The 22,004-nt window shown below is 37.7% G+C and overlaps 2 protein-coding genes across 6 annotated transcripts in view; both read right to left on the bottom strand.

Annotated features, from left to right (window-relative positions):
* Nucleotides 1-3,955, bottom strand: part of LOC100890909 (dynein heavy chain domain-containing protein 1) — a 73,879-nt gene extending 69,924 nt beyond the window's left edge. For all 5 annotated transcript variants that reach the window (XM_030990403.1, XM_030990404.1, XM_030990405.1 and 2 more), the window contains exons 1-3: nt 3,751-3,955; nt 2,814-3,124; nt 1,692-1,890 (exon numbers count right to left, since the gene is read on the bottom strand). In XM_030990403.1, coding sequence (XP_030846263.1) covers nt 1,692-1,890; nt 2,814-3,124; nt 3,751-3,955 — 715 coding nt within the window. The remainder of the gene's footprint in view (nt 1-1,691; nt 1,891-2,813; nt 3,125-3,750) is intronic.
* A 110-nt stretch (nt 3,956-4,065) lies between these two features.
* Nucleotides 4,066-22,004, bottom strand: part of LOC100890248 (dynein heavy chain domain-containing protein 1) — a 58,492-nt gene continuing 40,553 nt past the window's right edge. Inside the window, exons 37-54 of the mRNA XM_030989800.1 lie at nt 21,667-21,799; nt 20,034-20,146; nt 19,259-19,369; nt 18,196-18,370; nt 15,113-15,315; nt 14,135-14,272; nt 13,494-13,641; nt 12,323-12,621; nt 11,975-12,151; nt 10,848-11,030; nt 9,614-9,923; nt 8,991-9,156; nt 8,006-8,256; nt 6,755-6,908; nt 5,655-5,844; nt 4,956-5,054; nt 4,337-4,453; nt 4,066-4,290 (exon numbers count right to left, since the gene is read on the bottom strand). Coding sequence (XP_030845660.1) covers nt 4,066-4,290; nt 4,337-4,453; nt 4,956-5,054; nt 5,655-5,844; nt 6,755-6,908; nt 8,006-8,256; nt 8,991-9,156; nt 9,614-9,923; nt 10,848-11,030; nt 11,975-12,151; nt 12,323-12,621; nt 13,494-13,641; nt 14,135-14,272; nt 15,113-15,315; nt 18,196-18,370; nt 19,259-19,369; nt 20,034-20,146; nt 21,667-21,799 — 3,192 coding nt within the window. The remainder of the gene's footprint in view (nt 4,291-4,336; nt 4,454-4,955; nt 5,055-5,654; nt 5,845-6,754; nt 6,909-8,005; nt 8,257-8,990; nt 9,157-9,613; nt 9,924-10,847; nt 11,031-11,974; nt 12,152-12,322; nt 12,622-13,493; nt 13,642-14,134; nt 14,273-15,112; nt 15,316-18,195; nt 18,371-19,258; nt 19,370-20,033; nt 20,147-21,666; nt 21,800-22,004) is intronic.

Raw genomic sequence — 22,004 nt, 5'->3', positions numbered from 1 at the left:
CAGTGAATTGTCCTAAATTTTCAATTGTTATGACAATGAACATTGTTTTACATAAGCATAAAAGGTAACATCGTTTGCAGAATACTACCCCTGCATTAATTCAAAATAATGTTTATCCACCCCTCCCCCCTTAATATTCAAACACAATGGTACCAAACAAGAATTGCATAATGGAGAAGTCAAACGTCCTACACAGCTGACGCATGTGTCAAAACAGAGTTCCTGTAGCTCCCTAATGGAGATTAAAAATTCCAAGAATCTACAATAAAACTACAATGCCAGCTTTACACATGATCAAGTGGATACGCTGCTTGAACATGACACAAAAACAGGTATTATCGGTGCTTATATATATGCGAACACAGCCAGCTCTACTCATATACGTGTATGTACATGTACATGTATGAGACTGGCTACCTTCTTTTGAGGCTAATGAAATTCCCTGATTTGAGCGAGTTATTTTCTCAAATTCCATTCCTTATCCCCTAGTACAATAGATGAAATCCATGTTTCCAGATTTCTCCTGATTTCAAGGACACCTGGGAACCTGTAAAGCCAAAATCTGACATCAAGACACCAGGCATTGTTCAGGAATTGCCTGTCTAGCTTGTGCTTTATCTGTGCATTGAAATCAGTGGAGTGAGATTAAACTATTAATCCACAGATGTACTAGACCATAGGGGTATACAGAGAGGTTAATGTTGCTGGTATAATGGTATCCTGTTAAAACACTCCTGTTAAAGCACTTCTAGGGTATGAATTCACATACACGTAACTGACTTTAATGATAAATGAAAGCTTTCTTTTCAATGGATCTGGGTAAAAGATGGAAATCATTCCGATCGAGGTCATCCTGTGCAGGGTAATGTTTTACATTAATCAGGAAAATTAATGATGCAGTTATCAACTCAAATTGTCTATTGGCGAGGCATAACTCTCTAATAGATAGGACTAAAACTCACAGGTCCATAAGTTGCTCAGATAAATGCATATCCTGCATTTGCTTAACAGTCAAGTAAAACATTCTTTACGGTATATAATTTTATTAACAGCTCTGAAACCTTCACAAAAATTCTCAAATCAACAATCCATTCAAAATATAAAATTGGTGTATTGTGCCCGGCAAAATTTGCAAACACAAATTTATGGAGAAGTTAATTAAGTCTCCCACTTATTACAATTTAGCCAATGTAGTGATTGAAGTGTGTGTTGTACAGACGTAGTCAAAGCAAGGTCAGGTCCTTATAGGCATATTTCTGCAAATAGAAAATCTACTGGTTGTGTATCGGTAAGTGCCTTTTTGCTGGGCACATGACGACTTTTCCACCAATTTCAAAACAATTTACATGTAGGTAGCTAAGGTCCGATATGCAAAATGCATAATTGTTGAAAATCACAATTTAATCACACAGACATAAACCTACATAATTACAGATGTGGAGCAGGTAAATATACATGTAAGTACCTCGATTAGACTAAATGTAACCTACACTTACATTCTGATGTGTTAAAAAGGAACTTCTAATTAGCAAATATCACTAACTATTATATGCATTTTGCATTTCGGACGTGTCTTTTCGCACCATTACATTTCGCTAAGGTGCCCTACCATACATGCACAAGTATAAGGCATCCACACAAAAAGAAAATGACCCAACTTGAAGGATGGGTAAAAAAACATATGAACTCACCTTTAGCTTGTGACCTTTGACCTCCACCTCTCCTTCCATGCCTGCCCTTTGACCTTCCCGACCTGCTGGCCATGAGGAACATGCCTTGGACGATGCGGTTGACGTCATGGAGAGAAAAGACGTAGTGGGGGTTGACGGGACTGGTCATCAGCTGTCTCTTGATCAGAGAGTGAAGGCTGATGGTAGCCTTTAAGATTGCCTGGGATAGAAAGGGGGATTCAAGGAATATTACATGTACATGTACATTTCAAATATTTCACACAATCTTTCATATCCATATCTGAACAACAAAATGGCAACAAAATAATTGTATACATATACTGTACAGGTAATTGTTACCTACTTGAAAAGTAGAATTTATTTTTGAGATTTTTTTTTTATGTGAATTGGATTGAAGACAAAACTCTCAATTAAATTTGAAGGTCTACATGAAAAGTGATCCATAAGGGTCTTTTCATAATCCATCTTGAAAGTTATACAGGCTAAAGAAGACATCCGTGCATCATCCAATATCACTTTAATGATAAATTACAATACATAGGTAGCTGGAAATAGATTTTTATAACATCTTCTAATCAGATTTTATTACACATTCTCCAGCAAGACTTGCTCTGTGGTCAATTCCTTAGACTAGTCTAATTCCGAACTTCATCTATGTACTCAATACAACACCAAACCCTAAGCCTTAGCCCAAATCCTATCAGAGACCTAAACCTATATATCTGACAAAAGAAATTCTGGAGAAAATGTTGTATACCGGTACCCTTAATAATTAGAAAATGTCCATGTATGGGGTGGTGCCAAATAGCTTAGTGGAGTAACAGATAGATGGTATTACAGTAGAAAGAAATACTTTGACTACATCGAATATTGGAAGCTTCCACACAATCAATTCCAATCTATGGCAACTGACTTAAAGGCCGTCTGTACTACTTTGGCCAGGGGGGATTAGACCACACAGGAAGGTCACTGACAGGTGGCTATCTCATCAACTCAGCTCTCAATTAACATAAGAAAAAGACGATCATGGAGACCAACAGGCACCGATTAGGCATTGTTTTCTATATAGAGGGAGCAAGTACATGTAGCTACAAGTAGTACAGTGGGGCTTTCATTCCCTACCTGGGCAAGTTCATAGTGGTGGTTGAGGGAGTAGGCGGGAAACTCCTCCAGCCAGCTCTGAAGGCTCCCAGCATGCAAGAGATTGAGGGACTCGGCGGAGGGCGTGAAGTAAGTCAGGACCACGAAGAGCCTGGCCAGCCTGGAGCTGAGGCTGTGGCACGAGACGCCGCTCCCGACACCCTGCGTACCCGGAGGGTAACACGCGGCGAGGAAGTTAGTCTTCTCCAGGGAGTAATGCGAGAGGTTGTCGCGTTGATAAATGCTACCCTCGGCCATCAGCTGGCGAAGAAGCTCCATACATGGTTGCTCCCCTGCGGAGAAGAATATTTTCTGTAAAATACCTGTATATTTCTATGTAAAATAAAATTTTCTCAAAATATTTTCTTTTAATGATTTTGAAATTGTTATAGTGTAATAAGTACATTAATGATATCCATGATTGGTTAAGGAGATTATTCATTTCAAATATAAATCTATAACAGATTTCTATGAATCTCAACATAAATTGATTATGTAATCAAGAAGTAAATTGTAAAAAACAGATTGAAAGACACCATTATCTGATCTTTCACTAATGAAATTCCATTCACTGAAGCTACTGCAGGAAGTCTGGACATTGAAATATCATTTTTTCATGAATTTCAAATGGCTTAAATTCTTTTCTATTTTGTAGTTAGAATAACATGTTAAAGCCTGTTTGGATTACTTGCAATGAAGCTTCATTTCCAGAAGAAAATGTTAAAAATCATTTTGAAAACCTTTCATGATATTGGAATTTGTGAAATACTTTAGGCCATAAAAATGAAAATAAATTGAAAAATCAACATATTCTTAAAATTGCCAACATGTATACAAACACATACATGTAGAACAACATTACAAAATCCTGTTAAAAAATATTTTATATCATTAATAGAGCTCAAGATATCTTCAGTACCTGTTGTCTTCTCCATGCCAGCACAGTTGAGATCGTCGATAAAGAAGAGCGGGTCGTTGGTCACCTGACCTGGCTTCGTCGGCTGGGAGCTTACGTTCACCAAGCTACTAGGGCGGAGCTTGCTCACGATCATCTTCTCCATTGTCTCACAGCCCATGACAGGAGACATGGCGAAGGACAGGAAATGGTGCCTTGGTTGAACCATATTCTGTCAAGATAAAATATGATTTATAATTAATAATAATGATGATTACAATGACAGCGACGACAATGATGACAACTCTAACAATAAAAATAAAAATCTTCTCCATTGTCTCACAGCCCATGACAGGAGACATGGCGAAGGACAGGAAATGGTGCCTTGGTTGAACCATATTCTGGCAAGATACAATGTGATTTATAATTAATGATAATGATGATTACGATGACAGCGACGACAATGACGACAACTCTAACAATAAAAATCTTCTCCATTGTCTCACAGCCCATGACAGGAGACATGGCGAAGGACAGGAAATGGTGCCTTGGTTGAACCATATTCTGTCAAGATAAAACATGATTTATAATTAATGATAATGATGATTACGATGACAGCGACGACAATGACGACAACTCTAACAATAAAAATCTTCTCCATTGTCTCACAGCCCATGACAGGAGACATGGCGAAGGACAGGAAATGGTGCCTTGGTTGAACCATATTCTGTGAAGATACAATGTGAAATCATCAATCATCGAGTCATCAATACCCTGTAAAGCTTTTTGTCAGCATATACATGTTCTAACAGACCAGGGCCCTGTATTATAAAGAGTTAATATTGATTGCAACTATGTACAAAAGAGATAGGGACTGCAAACTTGTGATTGATTAGAGGACTTAGGATTGATTTGGATTAATCACAAGTCTTTATAAGATGGGGCCAAGGTCAGAATTTTTTTTTTTTTTTTTAAATAATTTTCCACTGATTCTTTAGACACATTTTTTCAACTAGTACTTTGTAGTCCTCCATTAGGCTCATAGAAATCACATTCTAGAGCAGGAATTAATTCCTTGAAATGCTAGAGCTCCGTAATGACAGCCAAGTTAAAGCCGGGGTCATAATTTCCAAAGCTCTTTGGAAGGGCATAGAGACGTTATACTGTGATTTGCGCTATACAAGAACAGAATATTATTATGATAGTAGATATTGCATCTTGATACGTACCTGAATGAGAGCTGTCTTGCCTATACCTGGAGCTCCAGTCAAGAGGACGGGTTGGTTTGCTCCGACTAAGATGTCCAGTAGATGAAAGTACCTCTCAGCCTGTACAAAACAAAACAACATTCAAAATCATATCAGGGATACCAGTTGGTTTCACTCAAAAGGTTTTGAAAGAGAGCCCATATATGTGTGAGGCCATAACTACTATGAAGAATGAAAAGGCCTAAAGTGGGTAGGTGTAAGGAACCAAAATTCAGGTAATCAGCCTGAAACAAGCACTGTTGTCATGTCATAAACAAGATTGAAACAACAATTTTTTAAAACATTGTACATGTACGTTACCGGTATGTCAAATGCCCAAAAAGTTTACTTCTGTGTGCAGCCGTACTTGCAGAACGTTGCCAGTATAAAACAGATTCTAAACTTGTGGGACTCACAAGGAATCACAAGCGTAATTTAATCACAAGATTTTACAGAAGTATACATGTACATTATACCACAAAACAGTTTGTAATCTTGGTTCGCATTTTCATTGTTCAGTTTGATAAATAAAAGTACAATATGTTATCAAACTTCACAATTCATGAGGCCATATTGAATTTACAGAGGAAAGACTAGTACCAAAAAGAGAAGATAAAATACAAAAATTTAGGTGGCTTAAAGTGCCTACAACCCTGAAAATGATTGATAAAGTTGCCTTACCTCTGGGGTGACAATGAAGTTAGCATTGATAGTTCTCATCTTCTCTCTGTTAGAATCTGCCCAGGATAAGAGGATTCCAAGGTTTGCATCAATGTGGACGTCATAGACGGTGCCCTCTGGAGGCAGGATGATGTCATGGGTTGCACGTCCGAGGAGCTGACGAGCAAACTGATCAAACATCTCAGCATGCCTAGTGAACAGAAGCAGAACATACAACATGGATAAGATAAGTCTCAGGAGACAACTTCATTGTAATTCATTCTTTTGTTTTGGGTGGGAGAGAGGGTGATGGCCATCATTCAGGAGGACTAATTACCAGAACAAAGAGTTTCTATACCTCCGAAAACATTGAATTATTCCCCAATGCTAGATGAGACACTCCAATGGTTAAAGGGATCCGGTAATTTTGTCTTAGATCCTTCAAAAAAGTCCTTGATTTAGCTCATGCTGCAATGATAATTATAAACCTTTAGGTCAGACAGGAACCCCATGAATTTTACAAGCCAATCGCCTGTATGATTATCAAGATATTTATGATTGAAAATCGAAATCAAATTTTGCGTTTGCCAAACGGTTTTCATAACACTACAGTCTATTGGGGAAAACGAGTATAATAAACCGGTCACTCAAAGGTTTTTACTCTTTTGAGGCACTTCTAGATTATTTTGAAGTGCAATTTTTTAAAGGCTTCAATATAACATCATATCGCAGACACTGATTATGCGTAGGGCCATGCATCTCACATTTAATATTGTTAAACAATCCCTTTAACAAATAAAGAATGATAAGCGTGAAGTGCTCTACATCATTGCCATTACAGGGAAACTTCTGTTAGTTCCTTACTTTGCACAAATTTGTTTTTTTGAACTACAATTTCCCTTTCGTGATGTATAAAGGAGTAACTGTAACCATCTTGTACTTACTGTGCAGGGGTGATGATGATACTCATGCATGTGCACATGTACAGCATATTTATTCATGTTACATTTAAACCTAACAATTACAAAATTAATAATTTGTACAATCATGGGGGCACTCAAATTTGATTCAATATTCCACCTCAAATTGCGGATCTTTTTAATACATAAGGCTTGTCTTACCTATCATGAAGATGGCCACCGAATCCCCAAACATAGGCAAACGTGAACATGGATGTGAGTATGGTGGTCTTGTTGGCTGTATGTCTTGACATGCTGCACACACTCATGGATGGGGTGGGTGTGGGAGTGGGGTGGGGAGTCCTTCGGTCATCAGCTGTAAAAACATGAAATGAGGTCATCAAAGGTCATCCTCTTGTGTAAAGTACATTGTAATACACCCTTTCAGGGTTGCAAGATTGCGCATGCGCCAACATGGCTGCCGTATTAAATTACGAGTAAACCAGTAAACTCGTGTTTATACTCATAATTTAAAATGGCGCCATGTCAATATGATGTGAGCACGCAGCGCAGGCAGTGACGCAACAATACATATGCGCATCTGAAAACATTGATGGCGCAAAGTTTACTCTTAATTTAAAATGGATGCCTTAACCGTGAAGGGGTGTATTGTGATTCGGTACTTGAAAATGTAAGACATATGACTCATGTGCAACTCATTTTACATCACATTCATATTGTCTGCTGATCGATTTACTTATGTGTAGTAACGTCCTTTTGCCTTTCACTAGACAATAAAGTGCCTCTACTCTCAGCACGACTATCATTCTCTTCCTATCAAAATCTGTTATCCTCCTCCTTTCTTCTGTGTTTAACATGTCATATCATTTTTTCTTTGTAGTTCTTATTATCATTCCAAAGAACTCTCCATTTTTCTCTCATCTCTGGATTGCTTTTGCACCAAACCCTTTCCACCTAATGCATACATACATGCCAACATTTGAAAATCAGAAATCTGTACAAATTATGCTATTTTCAAGAAAAAGAGGAACAATCCTAACTCTCCTATTCAATACTACAGATAAATTTGTACAGGAAGAGGAACACCTGCATTAAAATGATAATTATCTTCTCCCAAAAAGAGGAATGTTCCTCTTTAATCTGAACAGTTGGCATGTATGCTAATGTCTTTAACTTTTTTCTTTCCGCTGAGAAATAAAGTCAACTTGCAATGCATCGTTAGGCATAACAACTCTACTTACTTGACATCCAAATGAATACCTGGGCCCAGTCTTAATATAAAGAGTTGATATTAATTGCAATTTATTTGCAATCGATATCAATCTCCAATATGAACATACTATGAACATAATCCTATGCAAACTTGCAATTGATCCAAATTAATTGCAACTCTTTATAAGACAGGGACCTGCTCCAACCCCTCCCCCTTGCCTCCTGGTCCACAATTCTTACCCAGCTTGTTGTCACTGGGAGCTGCAGAAGCATTATTCCCATCGCCTCTCTCCCGAACAAGGTGATGATCACACATGGCAGTCAGAATACGTAGGAACGTCCCCACCTCTCTGATCCCGTGCCCAGTGCGCTGGCCCGACTCTCCCGCCCTAGGGAGGTCCGCTTCCAGGGCGGGGACACAGTGGGTGTTAGAGAGGAAGTCCAAGGTACGGGCGAAGGTGTCGTCTATCAGGTTTTGCAGAAGCTGCAAACTGAACATCACAACAAAAAGACATTTGAGGGCTGAAACTAGAAGACATACAAACAAAAATTCTTCTTATTTTCTGCCCTAGAAAAGTTATGGACATGTGTCTTAAGAGATCTTTTCTTTCATCAATAACCATGAAAAATAATATTTTTAATGATTTTCAATATAAGACAAACTGAGAGCTGCTATCAAAAAAAAACTGTAGAGTTACAAATTTGTGTTTGACCATGAATAATACAAAATTCAGCGGATAAGTAAACTGTAATAATAATTATAATCTGGATTTATATAGCACTTAATATGAAATACTGTCTCCAAGTAATTTACAGATATTATTACCCCAGTCATCAGATTCATTCACACACATTGTGCACCGGCCACCGTGAGGGCATACTGTATCGCAATTACTAACACAAAGGCTTTTGTCATCCTAACAGGCCCCCAATTATTTCCTGGGTATGGAGTTGCAAATGTAAATTAATAACTTGCCAAAGGACATAAGTGCTGTAACTGTAAATGATCTGTTTATTTTATCTACATATCATAAGTGTGACCTCTCCTTTAGAACTGTTTCAAACACCAGGTGCCCGTTTCACAAAGCTTTTTTCCAATGACAAATCAGTGACAAATCTGCTGATAACCAATCAGAAGCAAGGATTTCAGTAGCTTATGACAAAAACTGTCATTTGTCACTGATTTGATGACAAGTTTTGTGAAACACCCCCCTGCTCTGTATACCTGTTGTTGCTGATCTCCCAGAAGGATTGAGCCCCTGAAAACCAGGATTCGACCAGGGACTTCCAGCTGACCACATTCGGGCCAAAGTGGATGACCGCACACCTGGCCATAGTGGCTGGAGACGCATTGGTCACTGTGCTAGTTTCAAATATCAGTGAAGTACAGTCTGAAAAGAAAGACATCAGTGTTGGTGATATTTATAATCTACGATGGAATGCATTGTCCAATTATGAATTAAAGAGGCAGTGAATTGATTGAATTGCCAAACTGATCTCTTAGTGAGAGTCTGCTGATACAGCACATTCATAAATCTGAAAATGTCTCAAGGGGATATGGTTACGATTTCCATCGCACATACAAATAAATATTCACAAAAACTGGATCGAAAAATATTCTTGGTCCTATTTTATTAACAATAAGACCCCTGTCTGCCCATACTGTTTACGATGTTTGGATAACGAAATGCCCATCTTTCTTCTTAAAATTCAACATAGGTCAATAGAATTTTAGGTAAAATACAGGTATTAGAAACAGTATTATCAAGATGATTAAAACATTTTCAACAATAAGAAAGTGGGTTAATGTAAAATGAGGAAAACATGAGAAAATGCAATGTAACTTACCGGGCATAGGAAGCCTTTCACCACTGGACAACATGGTCCTTCCTCTGCCACTGGCCATGCCACGCCCTGTCCCAATCAGACCGGCCAGTGTCTCTGCCCACCTGGGATCAATCACCCCGTCCATGACCACCCATTTCTGGATGATCGTCGGAGGGTTGAGCATTCCCTTGGTGGCGTTCTTCTTCTTGTTCTCCTGGAGTTCTTTCTGCATCTCCTCGGCGGTCTGCATGGACTGACCGGAGTCGTAGATCAGGGAGGTGACCAGGCCGTCCCTCCAACGGTGCCTGGTAGGGTCAAACTCACCGATCAACTGCAAGGCAAATAAAATTTATGATGTGATATGATGATGATTCACAGCATTTGTATGGTGCCATATATCTGTTTAAAAAGAAACATTCAAAGGCGCAAGCTCCTCCAATAAAGTTAGCATTGAAATGTCTGAAGGAAGATGTGAGTCTTGATCAGAGAGGTGACCAGGCCATCCCTCCAATGGTGCCTGGTAGGGTCAAACTCACCGATCAACTGCAAGGCAAATGAAATTCATGATATGATGATGATGTTGATTATTCACAGCATGTGTATGGCGCCATATATCTGTTTCAAAAATCATTAAAAGGCGCAACTGCTCCAATAAAGTTAGCATTTAAATGTCTGAAGGAAGATGTGAGTCTTGAGCGAAGCTTTGAAGTGGTCCAGGTTGTCAATTTTGCAAAGAGTTTATGGGAGGGAGTTCCATAGGCGAGGAGCAATAGAGGAAAATGCCCATGATATTGTGTTATATTATAGATTATAGGGCAGAGATGTTGTGGAATGGTGGTTCATTCACTTGACTTTTAATCATGAGTTTGAGGGTTCCAATCTCAGCCCAGCACCAGTGGCAAGACATTTATCTGCATTTGCCACTCTCTATCCAGGGCCCCCGTCTTATAAAGTGCTGCGATTGATTGAAATAAATAGCAAATTTAAACTAATTGCAACTCCTATCTCTTAAGTACACAGGGCCCAGTTGTCCATGGGTGTCTGGTCAAGACCTACATATTGGCTTAGTTTGATAGTAACTTTGCTAACAAATCTAGATTTTGATAAAAACTGACTAATCTTTCCAAACGTTTTGTGTGTGTTTTTTTCTCAGAGCTCTGTGTTTGAGTGATATTTTGCACCCCTGACAATTAACTTCCCATACATCTACCGTGAATCTTCGGTTTCAAAACGAAACTGCAATCATCGAACCAACCTCTTTCATGGAGAGAGTAGCTGGGTAGATAACGGAGGAATCCACTCTTGGGTAGGATGGTTTCTCTGCTCCCCGGGATGCGGTGTCCATCCAGTGCATGGTTATGAAGGACACCACCTCTGCTGCGCGTCGTAACCGCTCCATCGGCTGGGACAGCTGATGGCGGGGAATCCCCTCCAAGCCCTACACAAAGATTTAAAGGTAATGAGAACAAAAATAGTATTCCACTTTGATATAGCGCTTAAAGCCACACTGTCCTACTTGTAGCTACCATACTTGCTCCCTCTATATAGAAAACTTCCCCAATCGGTGCCTGTTGGTCCCCCATGATCCTCTTTTTCTTATGTTAATTGAGAGCTGAGTTAATGAGATAGCCACTTGTCAGTGACTTAGCTGTGTGGGCTAATCCCTTCTGGCTGCATAAACTAGTACAGCCGGCCTTTAATACATCTACGATTTTTCTAAGCGCTTTAAAGATACACTAGTACCCCGGTCAATGGATTAAATACTTCCCCTCATACTCTGTGTGTACAATCTCCACTTCCTTGGGGGACTTCCAGCCAGGCGTTACTTGACGCTCAAAAACTGTTTGACCAACAATGACGGTCGCATCCTACCTCATTACATTTATCTCATTGCTTGGCAGGCTGCTTTGGCAAGAAGTGAAGACAAGATATGCTATACCGACTATACTGAAATTTATGGTAAGTAGAGTTTGGTATTATATACCCTTGTATACACCCAGTAGGATTTGTACCAACTTGCACCAGATAACTACAGCTATAAGTTTATGTATTATCATGCTCATGTATTCTCATTTTTGACAAGATAGCTTTGTATGAATTTTAAGTCCACCTTGCATCTAATATTAGCCAGAAATGAGAGAAACAGATGACCAATGGGGTGAGGAAAATGCAGTTTAAATATCCTTTTTTTTTTTTTTTTAAATTATGACCAATAAAACACATTTTCGCAACCCCCTGATTCCCCTAGCGAGCATCCACCTATTGGTTTTGACTGTAATCTCATAACATTCTATTTCCTTGAAAGAAAAAAGTAATGTAACACCTTGGGCTATTAAGATATATCATTGGACACATGTTGTTTCAAACCCCCCAACCACTCACCTGTACTTTGGGGCCATGCATGGGGGCAGTGGGTCCCCCATCGGGAGTAGGGGGGTTAGCTTGAAGACTGTTGAGAACCCTACAGAGGGTCTGGTAGCACACCGTCTTGCCACTCCCTGCCGAGCCTACCAAGACCACACCCGACTTGCACCGCAGGGACTCATACAGCTCTAGAACCTAGTGAATGGGAAATAAAAGAAACATATTATCGCACCATTTGAAATCAAAAAATTTTGTGGAAATCCACATGCAGATACTTTTGTGAAAAAGTACATATGCAGTGTTATAGATCTATTACAAATTAAACTTGCAGGTGTTCTATTCATACACGTGAAACCAATGACTTACCTTGGATACATGGAGAGGCGTCGCCTGGAGGCTGTCGGCCACAAACTGGCTCTGAATGGCATCCACCAGGACCGGGTCATGCTCTGCCCCCAACCCCCTCCCTAGCCTGCCCATCCCCCAGGGGAAGAGGCTACGCAGGGTGTTCCTGAGGGTGGTGGCGTGGTCCAGGGAACGGGTGCGTGGGGTCAGGAACAGCTGGAGGGCAAAGACCAGGGCACACTCCTCCCGATGGAGGTCGTCTTGCTCCAGACCAGAGATGAAGTCACTGTCTTCTCCCTTACCAGGCTCCATGATTTCAACTGATACAAACAAGAGTTTTAATTATAATAACAATAATAGTTCCTTCTTATGTAGTGCTTTTCAAGGTCACAGGTCCTCTCAAAGAGCTTTACAGATATATATTATTACCCCGGTCATCGGATTCAGGCTAACCCACACACAATGCATGCATATCTCCACTCCCTGGGGAGAAACTTAACTTTCAAAAGCCCCTTCGAGCATTATTATTCTTTTATTATTCCTTTCCAAAAAATAAACGAATTGAATTCAGCCCTAAGAAAGCTCTTTTTTCCCTTAAGTTAAATAAAAAAGGTCTCAAATGAACAAAATAGAGATCCTGATACTGGAAATCTAATATTTGCATACAAGGGTTTGTTCATTTCAACAAAATGGAGAAGAAAAGCAAGTTCATTTACCCATTACAGGATCCAGAAATGTTTCAAAAAATGGTCCAAATTCAGTAATCAACAGGATAAAAGTAGATGAATACCCCCCCCCCCCCCCCCCCATTCTCCCATAAAAGATCATCTTGTTTGTACAAGGGAGATGTGAGTTGGTCTAGCGGCACGTTCACTTGGTCAGCTCTCTGCCTTACCCTACAAACTGACATAGGTGACCCCGGTTCGAAACTGAGTCACGTCTTTTGGATGGTGACGTTAAAGGTCGGTCCCCAGACGTAAATAATCATATCTGATTGATACTCATCTGTAAAAACCCAATTACCCACACACACACATGTCTATAAAGTTCAATTAAGGGAGACAAGAAAAGTGGTCTTTATAGTACATATTTCAATGAGAAACCATTTTCAAGGGAAACACAAAATGTGGTCATTGTAGACAGGTGGTCTTTCTATACAGGTGGTCACTAAAGCAGGTTTGACTGTACATACCTTCACTGGCTTGTCTAGACATCTCATTGACACTGCTCCTAGCTGATAGCTGATACCGTCTCCTCTTGGAGTAGAGCCTGGAGGTTGCTAGGTGGATGATGCCTTTCAGGGTTCCAACACTGAAGTGGTAATCAGATTCTTCAGGGAACTAAACAACAGTTGGAGAGAAAGAGTAAATATGTTTAGTGCATAAATCACAGCACTTTATGAAATAATTTCCCAATTTTCATTTGTACACATGTATGACACACGCTGAATTTTGCATTTTTACATCCAAAATCATCTCACTTCATGGAGCACAGCCAAGTGCATATGATATTCATTCATTTTTGTGAGTTCTCCAGCAAATAATGAAGTTTTTAATCACAGTCGTTTTGAAAATACACACACATCAATTTTAAGGATGTGGTATATAAATGTAACTGCAACATCCCGATTTCACACTAGTGATTATCTTTGTTTTCACCTACCCTAATTTTGTTCACTTTTCACCTTGATCTTTGCAATTATAATTTCGTTTTAGTGACTTGCACAATAAACAAACACAAATAAAAACATACATGTAGCAAATGATCTTAGACCACTGTTCCTAATCTGTGCACAATATACATATATTTTTGTATTATTTAAAATCACTCTACCCCGTTTTCAATCATCTTGCATAGCTGACACAGCTTGGCAGCTAGCATGGGTGCTTCTAGGAATCCATTATAGATCAAAACGGTCTCTAGGATGATGCTCAGGTCAGGCACTACCATGGCAACAGGTCGCATAGAGTTCTAAGGTTAAAGGTCACAGAGGAAAGCATGGTGTAAAATATAACTTCATGAAGGTTTACAAGGCAATGGGTCATTTAGAGTTCATGAGTGAAAGGTCATGGTGAATACTTATAGTTCATTTAGAGTTAACAACAACAGTTGAAGTTAAGAGACTTCCACCTATTGCCTGCTATGATAACTAGCTTATTGTTTTCAATTCCGTATTTCTTCATTGCATACATTACGTGTTGGTAGGCAGGGCAAGCTGTAATAATTATTTGTCCTACCTAGCAACAACTAATGTATGTAGTTCGTATTCTGACTATTGAAATACAATTAAGTGTAACAGATGAATGAGATAATTTGTATCGAGGCACTTAACAAAGACGTATGCAAGAGATTTGGGTACATTACGAAAATGGTCTATTGTCGAATTACCCACTTATCAATCAAATATTCAAATGTGCGTCTTCTTTTTTATATTCATATATCAAATTGAAAACCTACTACTACATGTACATACATCTGTAAATCATGATGTACACCCCATATTTCTCTTTTCTTCTTTTTTTATCTCTCTTTTACCAATATTTTTTCTTCCATATTTGTATTATAACATGTATGTATCCATTGAGGTGAGTCATGCTATCAAGCTTAATTTGCTTACTTTGTCAACCCTCCTGTTTGATGTTTTTATTAGTTACAGCCAGCCTTACTTTATTCTACATGTACATATATTTTTTTATCATGTATACAATTTGCAATGATTTTTTCGTTATATATTTGTAAAACTGCAAAACAAAAAGAAAATCAAACAGAAATAAACAAATCAAATCAAATCAAATACTGCTAGACATATACCTTAAGGCTATCAGGGATTGGATTCGCAAGGGCATCTCCTGCATTGACCGTCATGAAGCAGTTGTAGTTGACGTTGCCTAGGACCATCCTGGAGTCAAAGTTGACATAGCCACAGTGCTGGGGTTTGTAGCTCCATTGCTGTAGGGGACTGAACTCTAGAGAGTCCATAAGACTGTCCCGAGATGCTGGGCGTCTGATCATCGCTGCAAATGTTAAAGCAATTGTGTTATGATAATAATAGTAATATTCAGTTCTTGTATAGCGCATAATACGTTATAAAATAACATCTCTATGCACTTCCAAAGAGCTTTGGAAATTATTACCCTAGCTTTAGCAGATTTTTGTTAATCAATCATCTTTCTTTTACTTCTTCCACAACTTCATTTTTCGCTTTTGTTTTCTTTATACATACATATCATGTATGTTCATACTTACATATCATCATACGTATCATCGCCTTAGTGTAACAAATTTTATAGCTACATAATTGAACGAGCATTGCAAGACCTATAAAATGATGATTTAAGAATTCTTTCTTTACTCTTAATAAAAAAACCATGCCGAACCCCAACCCTTTTCATTGATATTCTAATATACATCTATGCCTTCTGAAGTTCCTCTCAATTCCTTCATTACAATAAAATTTTGAGACAAATGGCTAACTGCAATTTTACATGTATGTGATTAAAACAAAAAACTTGTTCCTCATTTTCAAATTTCATAAACACTGTATGGGGATTGATTGGAGATGCCAGATAAAAACAGCTATAAATATATGACAGTTATTCTACAAACTTTCATCATGTTTTGTTTCACCAATAAAAGTAAATGAAATGAAGAAATGAACGAATGATGGTAATATGTATGAAAGAATGTAATAACTTTGTTTATCTTTCTGTTGGAATGAAATAAATATGAATTGAATTGAATTGAATATATCTGAAATTTCTACTGCTGTGACTCTAAAATCAAAATCACAACAAGTTTGGTCCACATCTACAACACACACAACTACCCCTGATGAGAAAGGCACTAATAATAATAATACTAACGACAGATATTATAAACATTATGTTTTCATAGCGCATGATACAGGAATGTCTCTATACACTTTACAAACTCGATAATAATAAAGTAAGTTAATTAACCTACTGTAAAAGAATTATAATACTAGTAATGAAAAGGAAAGATTTATGGGAGAATGGGATACTACTAGAAAATAAATTGAAGCCATAATGGTTATACATATGCATCTACATGTACATCTATCTAAATAAAAGATTCCTAATACGGGATTAAATATAAAGAAATATGATAGATCAATAGACATGAGAGCAGAGACAGTGATGACAAAGCTGAGTTGCATTATATCTAGAGCATATTGAAATAGGCATCTGATCTGCATCTAAAATTGTAAAGTGCACACTGTGTACGGATATATAATCATAATACTAGTAAAGAAAAGAAAAGGTTCATGGGCGTATGGGATACTACTAGCAAATGAGTTGAAACACATACAGTAACAGGATAAGGAAAGCACAGGATGTTTTGCTATAAATGCAGTGATATTTCTCTCCAGCTCTACAAATTTGCTTGAATGTCAGAGCCAATTATAGTCCAATTTGAAGTTAACTATAGCACTCAAATCCAAAGCTAAGTTCATATTCTCAGACAAGAATTATTTACAAGCAGCAATTGGCTTGACCAAGTGTATCTTACTACTTAATCCAAGCATACATTGCAGACAACTATGATACCTGTATGGTTACTATACAAAGACCGCTCAAGGGAAATATGAAAGTGGTCTTTATAGACAGGTGGTCTTCATGTACAGGTTTCTTTAGTACAGGTTTTAATGAGAAATCATTTTCATTGAAAATAACAAATGTGGTCTTTTTAGGCAGGTGGTTGCTAAATCGGGTTTGACTGTATAGCTATGCTACGATGGATGAATCAATTATACATGATGTATTAAATTGTCTGGGTGACGTTATTCATAACTAATTGGCAAAATGAGTGAGGCACATTAATCTACGCATTAACTAAATACTGGCCATGCATAATGAGTTTATGTTACAATTACCAACCTCCATACATAACTGTAGAGTAAAAATAAGGTTAGAAAAGACAACAATAATAGTATAATAATATTTTTGTGATTTACATTTATGACTTTTTTTTTACAGCCATGTTTATTAATGCGACAAACAACAATAATTTTATAATCAGGTAGAATGTTAATGTGAATACAGGCAAAGCATGGAAATGTTTCTTATATTTGTTCATATTAATGGTTTCAATGGTGTCAACATGTATTAGTTTTCTTGCAAGTATTTTCATCCATTATCAAATATTTTGATTAATTTGCAGTTACTAGATTTGATTGTACAAGAACAATGAGTGAACTGCTATCGCAGGAACTTGCCAGCACAATGACAAATATTAGGGAGGCACTTAAAATGTGCTTGCAAACTTTCAATAAATAATGTTAAATGGTCTAGGATGTATGGATCAAGCTAACAATGACAACAACAAAAAATAAGATTTGTACAGTTCACATGAAAACAGGTCTTACTAAGAAAATAGCAACTTGATCAATATTCATATATCTTTCGCAGAGTAAATACTTGGTGAACCGAACCTATTTAAACTTACAACATGGGTTAAATTGAATGAATATTCAATATATTTTGACCTCACATGTCTTTATGCGGAAAAAGGCAAGTCCAAAGTATTAGAACTTTTCGTGTTCCCCTCATTAATAAAGAAAGTTACATAGAATATGACATTTTGTTATATGTATTTGGTCTGATCCAAGCCATATTGATATAAAGGCAATCAATTTTACATAATCATGAGGCATGCTGAAATCTCTAACAAAGTCAGTAAAGTCTGGGATAAAATACCTTGCAATTTACTGAAGTAGATAAGTCTTCATTTATCTTTCCTCTTGTTATTTTCTTTCTTTCTTCTGGGGGGGGGGGTAATTTCCACTCTCATTATCCAGTTCCTATCTATCTCTCTTTCCTTAATCATTTGTTCCATAAAACGTCATGTCTGCAAAGCTTATTAAACAAACTTACCAGGTCCCTGCATCTCTACGAAGAGAGGTACGGTTGGGACATCACTGTCATAGTGGTCTCCACGGGTAGACTGGGCTTTTGAGATGGAGTGGCGTCGTTTCCCAAACTGACCCACATCGCATCCTTCATCCTCGTCCCCTAACACATCGTCAAACTCGGATGGTCCATGCTTCTCCTGTAGTTGTAAAGAGTATTGAACGAATCACAAAATATACTGATGCATTCAAATGTAAAGGCCTAAATTCACGGGTGGGAGGGGCTGGGCGGGGTACAGTGTAGGTTCAAATATCGCGAAATATATAACCCAAAATTTGGACCGCATTATGGCCTAAAATGTGTGTCTGTATGTTTCTATGCGTTTAAAGCCTGTTCACTATACTTTGTACAACTAGGCTTAAAGAAGATTACACCATGGTATAAAACAAATCTCTTTCATGAATTGTAGTCAAAGTGACTTCTGGAAGATGCTATAAGTGTAAAGATGTGTGCACAATGTGTAATCCACAGCAAAATGTTAAAACAAAAAAGAAATTTTCTCAAATTTACATATCTTCTCTGCTAAATGCTCCCTAAAAATGCATATATCATTTTTTTTTGTATAGATCCTCAGTCTTCCTTCAAACGATTAGAAACCATGAAAGGGATGATGAAAAAGTGACAGTTTAAAGGTAAAGACCAGTTATGGTCATGCGATTGCATTGTGCAAGAAACGTTGTGGAATCGATCAGAAAAGGTTGATCATCTAGCATCTAGCATCTGCAAGGTTCTGGAATCATCAAAATGATAAGAAATTTGGCCCATTCTTCATAAAGTTACAAGCACTATACACAGAAAGATGTATATGGGACTACCCTATATCTCTCACAGACCATGAGAGAAACAAATTTACCAAATATATGAATTAGTAGGCGGTTTCACGGCAAATTTTTTATCATCATGTATTAGTCAAAACATATTCTTTCACATGATTGGTAATGAGAGCTTCCATTTCATTTTTTGAAATTGGGGCGTTTCCAATACTGGTCTTTACCTTTAAATCCTCGATAATAAATATCAGACTTACATTTGGAGATGATGGGAATGTTGTTGGTCGCTGGGTGTGGCTTTCATCCCGTACTTGGTAGGAGTGAAGCGTTGCTAGGGAGTGCCTTCTCTTGGGACTGAATTCAGGAATCTACAAGAAACATACAAATTAGAAATATGTACATACAAAACATATTAGGATAAATGTACATTCACTCATTGTCGACATTGATGTACAGTATGTGCACAAAATACATGTAAGCATGTTTAATTGAATATTCCTCAAATTTATTCATTTCATGTATTTCTGATATATTTCATGTAAGGATGTTAGGTTGAATATTCCTCAAATTTATAAATTTCATGTATTTCTCATATATTTTATAACTGATCACCAGTAATAATGGATGCACTTCAAGTAGTACTATAATAGGCCTTTTGAATGATCTGCAAGACTAGAGGTACAGTACAGTATATTCAATGAAACCTGCTAAAGGATAATCTGAATTGTTCATCATGTAGCAGATAGTTTTTTTGGACCAGCATAGAGAAAGAAAATAACAAAACATGCTGGAAATCACTTTCAGTACAAAGCACAATTAACATTTGTGCATATGGAATTATATACAAAAACACTAGTGTGCTTGAATGCACAGAGTGCAAATGATTGTTGCTGGAGCAAAAGCCAGGGTACAATTTATAAAGCCATTTGAAACTTTGTATCAATTTATATCATTATGTGATATGATCTATACAATGTTTCTATTCATTTATATAGCCAATGCACATACAACCTATTAGGAAATGATAGTTACCTTGTAGTCATGTTTACTGGCTCCTTTGTGACTGTAGAGGGAGTTTGTATCTTGAAGAATGTGATAAGCATGACATAAATACTCCAACTGTTGACTTATCACTGCCATAAGACCTGCAATGCAAGATACAATGTTACAAGTAATTGCCATTCCAAAAATATAACATAAATAATTGTGTTGTTTTTGTAGTACCGTATTTGCCGGCGTAAAGGCCGCAGTATTTTTGGAAGAGAAAATATCAAAAAGTCGGGGTGCGGCAAAACTTCATACAATAAAATATATTAACAAAATTGACTTGAAAACACATCGGACAAGATCTAGTCTGTACCACGTCAGCAGCAAATTTGAAGAAGTTATCTTTTTTAATCGTTGTGCAACCAAAGAAATAAGAAGAAAACTGACCAGAAACTCGTACTTGTAAAGTTGTAAAAATGTCCTTAAGAACACCGATGGATTGCGCGCTGTGAATCTCCGAAGGTGCGTTGGATTTGTTAGCAACTCCAGCCCCGTAGCTCCCCACCACAGAGTGTGTGAGTAAGGTATGATTTTGGTACCTTACTCACACACTCTGTGGTGGGGAGCTACGGGGCTGGAGTTGCTAACAAATCCAACGCACCTTCGGAGATTCACAGCGTGCAATCATCGGTGTTCTTAACTTTTCAGTAAGATAAATCTGAATTATAATTGAGACTATCTAATTAATTAAAGCGACAAACTAACCTCGGTAGATCTCTAATAACAATACAAAAGCTTGTTTATTTTCTCCATTTGACGGTACGATAGGGGTAAGACCGGATAACATTATAAAAAAGATACATCCTTCCACCATGCTTCCACCCTGCGATAGGTTGGCCATTCAGGTTTCTGTATGGATGCGAAGCGCCCTCTAGTGTCTCATGAATGTGCTAATCTGCCTAAAAATCGATGAAGATTTGCTAAATTACGATCATTTTTTAGGTAAACTTCCTATTTATTTATAAAATGATTGATAATTTTGGTATTAGTTTGTAGGAAAAATAGAGTTCTACGGGAAAATTACAATTATTTTCTTTGGTCTTTTTTTTTTTTTTCTCTACGAAATGTCAAAGTTGGGGGTGCGGCCTATGCGGCGGTGCGGCCTTTACGCCGGCAAATACGGTACATTGTACATTTCTCTCTCTCTCTCTATCTCTCTATTTTCACATATTCCGCAAAATCAATCCTGCAAATATTCTATTCTTAATATATTGCTCTTTTGAGGTTACAGTGTACAGAGTACCGTGAGGTCTTTACATACATATTTCACTTGATACATCCTACGCAATGTCAGCCTCAGCAAACTAAATTTAAAAAAACACACAGGAAATACATGCACAATGTACCATTCAAACCTCGTTGATATCAACTACTAAATATATTACTGGAGGAGGTATGATGGCTCATTGGCATAGCAGTGATCTGGTAACCAAAATGTTCTAGGTTCAAAACCAAGTCAATGTGTACACGGCTTTTTACAATGCATTAATCCATAACATTAAAAAAGTTGTGGATAGGACTTAAAACCATGGGTTCCCTAGGTTTCTAACCAATACATGTACATAAATACTTTCTTTTCTTTGCAATCAGGTAAAATCAATCAATCAATCAGACTCACCATGTGTCATCCTGTCAGCATTGTCTAAGAGCATCCAGGAACCACTCTGTACCGCTCCTGCTAGGAACCTACTGACCGTCACGATACTGCTGTCCACTGCACAGTCCAACGTGACTAGATTCTGTCCCATAAACTGTAGGAGTATAGAGGTAGGAGATAAAATCTGTGTTAATACATCTTTTAATCTTTCAACGTCTATTTTGGGTTTTTTTTTTGTTGTTGTTGCATATTCAGGTAAGTAAATGTGTCAATATACTCTGCTCTTGCATTTGAGCCATTTCAAGACCGCCCTGGTCTTTATGGTACCCTTCATTAATGTGTATGCTTTTATGGGAATT

Source organism: Strongylocentrotus purpuratus, unplaced genomic scaffold (assembly GCF_000002235.5).
Source record: "Strongylocentrotus purpuratus isolate Spur 01 unplaced genomic scaffold, Spur_5.0 spur5_scaffold_19, whole genome shotgun sequence".
Taxonomy (NCBI): Eukaryota; Metazoa; Echinodermata; class Echinoidea; order Camarodonta; family Strongylocentrotidae; genus Strongylocentrotus; species Strongylocentrotus purpuratus.
The sequence above is the reverse complement of the archived record's forward strand: the minus strand, read 5'-3'. Positions and strand labels throughout refer to the sequence as shown.